Consider the following 9,822-nt stretch of genomic DNA (forward strand, 5'->3'; position numbering starts at 1 on the left):
CATACACACCATTATGACATCACAGGACACCAAGATACTCGCGCTAAACGAGGAAAACTCAAAACTTTTGAAAGAATCTTCGGAAACAAAAAGTTTGTTCGGAAGAAAAAGAAAATTATATTCAACAATTGAAAGATCAGTATAATTTAATTAAACTCACGCAAGGTAATAAGGTGTATAGTGATGTCACAGTTGTTTATTATGACATCACAATGCAGGTTCTTCAGGAGATGAATCAGCATTGTTACTTAACAAACAGATTGAGGAATTGACGGAAAAGTTCGCGAATCACTCCGAACTCATTCTTTTAAAAGATAAAAGAATTTCAGCATTGGTAATTCTATTTCTATGTTAATGTATATAATGTTTCCATGTTTTTACTTTTAATGTTTCTATGTTTCTAGGAGAGCGAAATTGAATCTTTAAAGAAATCTGAATCGCAACAAAATGGGTTGGGGGGTGAAATAGATGAATTAAACAGCCAGGTTTGTTTGTTTATTATAATTTACTTAATTTTAATGAAATGCTCCCAAGGTTGAAAGTTTAAAACTTGAGTTGGCTTCGAGGTCGCTCGACGAGGCGCGTGAGGGGTTGGTTGCCGAGAAAGCCATGATGACATCACAATTGGATGAATTGAGAGGGAAGGTTGGTGGTCTGGAGGTGAGGAATCAAATGTTGGAGGTTCGTTGTTGGATGTCGTTGTTTTCAACCATCTCGCTTTTTATCGAATAAGTTTTGTATTTGTGTTTTATCCATTGTTGTAACGACTGTCGTTATATTACTTCTGTCTTTACAACTTAATTATTCGTGATCAAAAAGACAATAATGTGGGATGAAAATTTCACAGGAAAAACTGGCAACGACATTAGAGAAATTATCGATGAGCGATAGATCGTTGGAATCCTCGCTGGCTTCAACTTCAAGTTTAAAGAAGGAACAGGAAGACTTGTTGATATTGTTGTCGGATCAGGATACTAAACTTGAGGAATATAAAACTTTGCTGAGGGGTTTGGGGCAAGAGGTAACGCAGTGTACTTTGTGGATGATGTATTTCCTTGTTTGTTTATTATAGGTGTCGGATGATGACGTCAGTGACGATGGCGTCGATGATGGTGACGATGATGACGTCAAGGATAATGACGTAGGCAATGATGACGTAATTGCTGACGAGAAGCAATCATAGACAGTCGTAATTTGATTGAAGTGCAATAACTGCGTGTAAATACAAGACATTGTTACGTCATAATAGAAAGCGCGTTATATTTGAATAAACGTCGAAACGTTCGGTGGCGCATCTGGCATTGTTTGGCGAACAAACAACTTTATTTGGCCTTCAATTGTCAAGTTTGTTTTCCGTTTCAACGATAGTCGATAATTCACGGGTTTCAGAATCGAAGGTTTGTCGAGGTATTGTGACGTAATATAAACCTAATTGTAATACTAGAATGGTGTAACAATCGACTATTGTTGCGCTGTAATAAAAAGCGACATTCGAAGCAGCGTCGATAGCGATGGGTTGTGGAAGCAGCAAAGTTAACGAACAGCAACTACCAAAGGTTAGTGTTTGGTTTGTTTGAAACTAATTAATCAAAGTTGTCGCAGATTGTTGTCACCCCAGATGTTAAGAGGAAATATGTGGGTGGGGGTGCCATCTTACCCCAACCACCAATCCTACCTGAAACCATCTTACCCCACCCCGTTCCACCAACCACAACGAAAAACGAGGTTCTTGCCGGGATTGGAGGCAAACTGACGTCATTGGACAAACATGCTGACAAAGTATGACGTATGTGATGACCTAGTATATATTACTGACGTCATAGTATACATTCAGACGTCAATAAAGGAAGCTTCCAATAATGTTGATGATTTCACATCCGGGATCTTCAGTGAGTTTAATAACAGGATCGTAAACGGGGAAGTACCCAAGTTGCCGACCATTCACGAGAAAGGTGGGTGTGTGACGTCATAATCATCCTTGTAATTTACCCTATGACGTCATATAGGAGGATTGTCAAGCATCTCGAAGCCGAGCGCTGTCGATAAGAACGCGATGTTGGAACGATTGTTACGTCAGCAAGAGGCGTAAGTTGATACGTCATCGTGTTATGACGTCATCGTGTTGTGACGTCATAATAATGTTTATTCCACAGCGAGGAAAAGATGCGAACGTTAGATAAAGATCGACAACAAAACAATCTTCAGGATAAACTAATGGAAAGAATGAAAAGAAAGAAAAGTCAACAAGTGGTAAACAATGTAACAACGGTGGACTCTGGTGACCCCATCATGAACTCTGGTGACCTTTCGTTGAACCTTGGTTTAGACCAAGCACCCAAGCCGCAAGCTCCGGTTACGAAGAAAGAAGCTTTGTATATGTGAGTTATTTGTTTGTTGGCAGATTTCCTACTTTTAATATCCCCATATTTTCAAGGAAGGAAAATATTTCGTTGTTCCGAGATTTGGAAACATACGCCGTGAACATGGAAAGGGTCGATTCTACTTTGTTTACATTCAATAAGTTGATGACGGATTTATTGATTGAGCAGTTGACCGACTTGGAAAAGGTCAGCCATATTTGCTCCCATCCATGTTTGATAAATTACCCTTTAATAAATTAATAACCCAACCCAACCCAGGTCCGAATACTTTTTCATTGGATAACTTCTCAAGATTTAAACGCAATCAAGTTTCCTTCAGAGATTCCTGACGACACCCCACTCGGGTATTTACATTCAATCAAACAAGATACGAAGACATACGCGGCTCTATTCCTCCGGTTGTGCAGGTGACGTGGTTGCTTGTTTACTATAGGGGATCTGTTTGTGTCCTTGGATGTTTAACAGTAAACCCTGATAATGTTTATACCTATGGCGAATGGAACGTCGGTTCCTTAAGACCCCAAACGAACACACAATATTTATATTTGTTAGAGCTGCTGGGATTCATTGCAAACAGATAAGCGGTTACTTGAAGGGGGTTGGGTATCAACCTGATTATAAGTTTCGTGGGAAAGATGATCCGTTCAGGGGAAGTTGGAACGGTGTGTTGGTTGATGGACAGTGGCGGTTGATTGACACGCATTGGGGTGCTCGGCATGTTACAGGTATAGTATAATGCAGAAATAGGTGTAACTTATTTATATTCGACTGAGTATAATAGTTATTGTTGTTGAACAGAAGACGACGAAATTGCCTCAAATAACTGGAGGACTGAATATAAATACGAGGAACATTATTTTCTAACTGACCCGGATCAACTCATCGCCACCCATTTTCCTGACGAGCCAGAATGGCAACTTTTGCCCAAAGTTTATTCGTTAACAGATTTTGAGGTAGGTTGTTTAATAATGAATACTCCCCGAATAACTTTACTTTTTTGCAGTCTACTGCCAAGTTGTGGCCACTATTTTACAAACTGAAACTTAGTCTTCTGTCGCACGGTGGCGGTGTGGTGTCGACCGACAATCGGGGATTTGTTCGAATTAAACTCGGTGTTCCAAGCTTTGCTCGAAGTGAAGCCAAGTTTAAGGTTGAGTTGCGAACAAGGAATCGACAAAAGGAAATCAACGGAATATCTCTGCAACAATATATATTCCATTACAGCCTCGCAAACGAAGAGGTTTATAAGATATTTATGGAATGCTACGTAATGTTATTTACTTTAACTATCGAGTTAGAATAACCATGGTAAAGTTTGGTGTAGTGTTACGTTAACCGAGTATATAAAATAATAATATTCACAGGTTGTTGAAGCATACGTTCCAACTCCTGGGACTTTTCTGCTCAAAATATTTGGATTGTCCAAGAAATACAGCGAAGATAATCTTTTTACTAATTGTTGTTTATACCAGATTAATTGTGACGTAGTTAAACGTGGTAATTATGACGTCACACCACCTTTTCCTAAGGTTACGTCATATTATGGGCCGGGTTTGCTGAGTCAGCAGTGTGGTATCGAAACGCTGAGTCATAATGGTCCTATTGTTGATTGTGACGTCAGTGGTGTAGCGGAAGTGGTGGTACGACTGCCCTCTAACGGCGATGTGACGTTTACCCAAGATCTTCACGATGCAACATCAGCAAACCCCCTCCCAGACCATTCGTTTCATTCAATTCATGTTAATGGGGGGTGGTGTGAAGTCACATTTCTTGCACTACCGCCCTCTAATGGTTGTTACACACTCACTTTATATATCAGCACGAACAACGACGGGAAGTATTCTTCATTCTGTCATTACCTTGTCAATTCCAAAGTAGCTCGTGGAGAAGTTTTCCCTGCGGTCCCAAACTGTAGGGTCGGCGACATTGGGGCATCATTGGTTGGTATGAAGCTCGTATCATCTTGCCCCGCGGATATCAAGGACGTAACGAGTGGTTTCGTGTCCAACCTGATCCATGGTGACCTCACAATCACGTTCAACCACGCAGAACCATTGTTGATTATAGCGAACCTTTCAACAACGAACGACGAGACATCGGAAGTGTTGATTGAAACCTCGGGGTTCTCGTCAACGTTGGTTGTTCGCCCGCCAATAAAGTGGAACCAAAACTTTGTTTTGTTAAAAGTTTACGCGGCAAGAATCGACAAAACACAGAATATTCCATCAGTTTTCAACGTTTTGATGAAGTTTGAGAAAGATTCGATAACACCGACCCCCCTACACCACCCACCCACCCACATATGGGGGCCAAACCCAATGTTTCATCAACTCGGTGTAAAAGCTGTAACTTACGATAATACTTCCCCATACCTACCCACTTACCCACTCAATTCACCACGTAGGTTGTACAATGGTGGGAAAGATATGACGATCAATCTAACCCTTGTTCAACCCCTTCAACTACGATCGAAACTCATGAAGTTGAACGGTAATCCACAACCATGTGAGGATATGTCATTCGTGCGAACGTCACAACAATCCAACGCACATATCTGCACGAGGTTCAGTGAACCCGGGGATTATTCGCTGGTCGTGTACGGAGCAAACATGGCTGACGACGGGCAACAGTTGTCACCGATATTATACACCTTCATATCGGCCACAACGTCGAGCTCATGTATCCAAGCTTACCCTTCATCGCAGGGAATGTGGGTGAGGAGTGTGTGCCATCTTACCTCACCTATGGTTGGTACGATTATGAGGGGTGAGGAACATCCGGTTTGTTTCAAGATCGGGGGTTGGAGGGACGGAGTTGTGATGTCATATCCTGTTGTCATGATGTTGGTCGACGGGCAGCATGAGGTTGAACCGGACGTACATAACGACATCGAGTACGAATATAAATATCATCCGAGTCCGGCCGATAAAGTGGTTGGCATCGTTGTGAAAGTCGATGAAACTTCACAGTCGATGTCGTACGTCTTGCAGTTCAAGATCGCTTGATTGTCGGAACAATTATGTTCATATATTTATTGCCTAAGATTTCTTACTGTGTTGTATATTATCAATAAACAATATTTCTAAAAACATATTAATGTTGTTTTCTGGCAGAATATTAGGTTAATGTTTGAGATGGAAAAATCTGAAAAACAAATTCTTTATAATTTGTTGCAGTTGTATGAATGGGAGGAACATGATGTAACAAAGGTAACTATGACATCATAATGATCACTGTGGGTTGCCATTGTCGCCTCACAACATAGGCGTACCATGGGGGGTGTCTAGGGTGGCTTGTCACCCAACTTTTAAAACGGGGGTGACAATATATGTTTTAGCAGCCCAGTTTTATAACTAAACAGATTTTACCCTGCTGTTAGGTGTCTATCAAACAAGCAGAGCCAAAGTATATTGCATTCACCACATTAATCAATGAGGTTCCCTATGTTTGGCAACTATGAGTGTAACTGTATTTTAACAATGTCACCCCAGATTTTACCCTGCTGTTAGGTGTCTATACAAACAAGCAGAGCCAAAGTATATTGCATTCACCACATTAATCAATGAGGTTCCCTATGTTTGACAACTATGAGTGTAACTGTATTTTAACAATGTCACCCCCGATTTTACCCTGCTGTTAGGTGTCTATACAAACAAACAGAGCCAAAGTATATTGCATTCACCACATTAATCAATGAGGTTCCCTATGTTTGACAACTATGAGTGTAACTGTATTTTAACAATGTCACCCCCGATTTTACCCTGCTGTTAGGTGTCTATACAAACAAGCAGAGCCAAAGTATATTGCATTCACCACATTAATCAATGAGGTTCCCTATGTTTGACAACTATGAGTGTAACTGTATTTTAACAATGTCACCCCCGATTTTACCCTGCTGTTAGGTGTCTATACAAACAAGCAGAGCCAAAGTATATTGCATTCACCACATTAATCAATGAGGTTCCCTATGTTTGACAACTATGAGTGTAACTGTATTTTAACAATGTCACCCCCGATTTTACCCTGCTGTTAGGTGTCTATACAAACAAACAGAGCCAAAGTATATTGCATTCACCACATTAATCAATGAGGTTCCCTATGTTTGAATAATATAAACCCGTACACGCATTTAACAACCACTCCCCAATACAACCAAGGTAAGCGAATACGAATGGAAGTTTTCGTTATCAGGATGTGGAAGATTTGTGGCTGTGATGCAACAATCAACACTGGAGATAAGGTTTGTGACATCACAGATAGTTTATGACATCATAGTGAATAAGTTGGAACAGTATTGTTGTTCTACAATGCTATTGAATGTAACAATGGCGTCTGTGGTGTAATAATTGTATCTTGAATATTTCATCAACACAGAAACACTGAAGATTATTCAATCGTCGAAAAATCAAGTTTCGAAAATACTTCGACAAATCGAAGTTTAAGTTGGTCGCCAGATGGCAGTATTGTGGCTGCGTTGGTTGGTTGTAATGTTATCTTTATGGGCGACGCTGGTGTCATCTGTAGTAACAAGATATTGGTGAGTAAAACTTGGTGGTGTGATGTCATAATGACTTGGTGATGTGATATCATAATGACTTGGTGGTGTGATGTCATAATAATAGGTTTCGTAACTCGATCGGAATGTCGTTACGAGGATTGATAAAAGTGATTGTTTGCAGGTAAAGGAGCACGATGACATCAGCATTTTATTTATCAACTCAAGAACCCTGAGTCATCCTTGGGAATTATTGTTTTTGTTTAACTCTGGAATAATTCAAAGTTATTACGTTGATTATGACGGAACAATGGTTCCTTATCATGAAACAAACATTGGGGTGAAAGCCATTTGCTCTGTTTGTTTCGATGAAAAATCAAGGTTTGGAAAATTTTTTGTTTTGGGGTAAACTTGATGTAAGGGGAGGCAGGGATAGTTAGACAAACAATCTTGTGAAACAAATCTAACTTATTGGTTGTAATGTTTACTGATTAATGCAGTGCAGAAACTTCCAGGGTTGCCCTGCCCACCCTGCCACCCCAGGTTTGGCGCCTATAAGGCTATGATTGCATAACATGTTGGTGCATCTAACTATTATGACAACACAATATCGATTGTTACAGATTGTTAATAATTGGTGGAGAGTCGAACTTTACAAAGAACATAGAAATCAAATATTATGACGCTGGTTTGATGAAGTTTAAACTAACAAACGAACGTCCATATTATTTTCCTGTTGGCCAAACCAACCAAGCAACAACTGTAAATATGAAGTTATGTTCCCAAGTATTATTATAAACATCATATTCCATAGATATCGTCAGCAATCCATAATTTCCAGCGATCACGATATATTTACCTCGTGCTTAATATGATCAAATATTTCTCCAAGCCAAAGGTACAATAATACAGGTTCAAGTTATTTTTGATGCCATATATAACTTTATAATAATCTTTATTTTTGCACGATACCTTCAGATCCACATTTTATCAGTCTCCCCCGATTGTTCAAAACTAGTTTCATGCGATACAAACGGAACGATCGTTTTGTGGGAGTTTCCCTCACTTGACATTATTCGTAGTTGGACAAGTGATGATGCGATGGAGTTGGTCGACGGAGGGGCATGGGGCGTGCATGGTATACGGTGGTGGGGTGACAATAGTTTGGTGGTTACGTTATATAATGGGGGGTTATTAATAGTGGGGGTGGGTGGGGTTAGGTTGGTCAGTCTGGTTGGTTCGGGGGAGAAGTTTGCCCCAATGTTTGAAACAAGTCAAGTCAACAACGGGAACTTTCTTATATTTGAGGTAAGAATGTGTTTAACACTTTATGGGTTTTGAACCCAAACTTTTATTTCACATTATCATAATTTTTACCAATAACGTGTTTTAACAACTTGTTTTGTTGCTAAGAAGAGATGAATAATATATATTATGACATCACAATGTACATTATTAGTGTAAAGAAGACGACGCCCATCACGACAATGACCCATTCTTACAAAACAATGACCATGAAAGTTGGTCGAAATATTTTACATGGAAATCAAAAGAAAAAAAGTTAGTTCAGGTTCGTTATATATCTTGAATGTTAATAAACATTTCCACAGAGTGAATCGCAAAGTTCAATACCAACTTAGTTGTTTCACTAAAACAACACCAGAGAAATTGTTCGCCCAGAAATTAAAAGTGAAAGAATACGGGGAAGCTTTGACGCTGGCCGAGGTTTATGGTTTCAACGTCGACCAAATTTACCAAAAGCAGTGGTCGGAGGGAGATGTCACAGCGCATTCTATACAAGATTATTTAGTGAGTTGTATCACCTGTTGAAAGTTGGTTACGTTCATCCTGGATTATTTATCCACAATTCTAGATGAAAGTTAAAGATCATTTATGGGTGGTTCGTGAATGTTGCACGAGGACGCCGCAAACACTAGAGGGGGCGATGGAGCTTTATAAGTTCGGACTTGCGTGCACTGATGCGGAACAACTGGTCATGGATGCTGATTGGTTGGTTTGTTTGTTGTTTATGTTGTCACAATAACCCTTTATGACATCATAGTTGGAAGATATCTGACATCACATACGATTACGAGGAGTTGTATTATGACATCACAGATGAATTATCTACGATACGCTCAGAATACGAGGAGACTTGGTTGGCGGGGTTGGATTGGGAGAAGTGGGTTGATGTATTTGTTCGGTTGATGTATTTGTTGTGTTGATGTATTTGTTGGGTTGATGTATTTGTTGTGTTGATGTATTTGTTGTGTTGATACAAGGGAGGGGGTGCAAATTTAATGGGGATAGTTAGACACAAATCCTGTGAAACAAATCTAACTTATTGGTTGTAATGTTTACTCACATAGTGTAAAAATTCCAGATGGCTTATCATTCTGATGTCATAATGTTGATTGTTTTAGATTGTCACCACAACAATCACAATTGCTTGGAAGCCGAAGAAAAATTCTGATGTTTTTTGACAAATTGTTCACGTACCAAGAATTGTTGGGGGGTTATGATGCAACAAGAGAGAGGTATGATCTCATAATGGCTTGTGATGTCATAATGGGTGTGATGTCATGATACAATCCACTACCAGATTTAATGGCGAAGATTTCTCAAAGTTTTGTTCGGAAAATATTCTCGACACGGCGGTTAAGTATTCACGAGGGGGAAACCCCCATGAGTTAATGATATTGTTCAAGTATCACGCAGAAGACTTGATGGAACACTGGTGGGTTGTTATGTTTAAGATATTATTTACCCTAACCAACCATACCCAGGTTGCCTCTGTTATCCAACCTTCCCGATACTTTATCACCCCACCAATATATTGATCTCCTGCCCCATGTTGTGGGTGGGGTTGGACCCCAACAACAACCATCGAAACATCGGGGCTTGGTTGATTGGAGCGAAACTATGGGTCAATATTCACCCAGGGTT

General features: G+C 39.9%; 1 protein-coding gene across 2 annotated transcripts; it reads left to right on the forward strand.

Moving 5' to 3' along the window:
- The first annotated feature begins 100 nt into the window (after positions 1 to 100).
- LOC100186105 (hillarin) lies at positions 101 to 5,483 on the forward strand. 2 transcript variants are annotated; one of them, XM_026837820.1, is made up of 16 exons: positions 101 to 165; positions 219 to 334; positions 405 to 485; positions 535 to 660; positions 848 to 1,021; positions 1,073 to 1,556; positions 1,603 to 1,779; positions 1,835 to 1,952; positions 2,007 to 2,085; positions 2,154 to 2,378; positions 2,435 to 2,567; positions 2,640 to 2,788; positions 2,934 to 3,106; positions 3,180 to 3,334; positions 3,385 to 3,621; positions 3,746 to 5,474. In XM_026837820.1, exons 6-16 carry the CDS (start codon positions 1,512 to 1,514, stop codon positions 5,384 to 5,386), a joined length of 3,132 nt encoding a protein of 1,043 aa, XP_026693621.1. In that variant the 5' UTR covers positions 101 to 165; positions 219 to 334; positions 405 to 485; positions 535 to 660; positions 848 to 1,021; positions 1,073 to 1,511; the 3' UTR covers positions 5,387 to 5,474. The 2 variants fall into 2 exon arrangements, with proteins under 2 accessions (XP_026693621.1, XP_026693620.1); XM_026837819.1 differs by lacking the exon at positions 101 to 165 and having other exon boundaries at positions 221 to 334; positions 535 to 681; positions 3,746 to 5,483.
- The last annotated feature ends 4,339 nt before the right edge of the window (positions 5,484 to 9,822 follow it).

The sequence above is a fragment of the Ciona intestinalis genome, unplaced genomic scaffold, assembly GCF_000224145.3.
Source record: "Ciona intestinalis unplaced genomic scaffold, KH HT000023.2, whole genome shotgun sequence".
Taxonomy (NCBI): domain Eukaryota; kingdom Metazoa; phylum Chordata; class Ascidiacea; order Phlebobranchia; family Cionidae; genus Ciona; species Ciona intestinalis.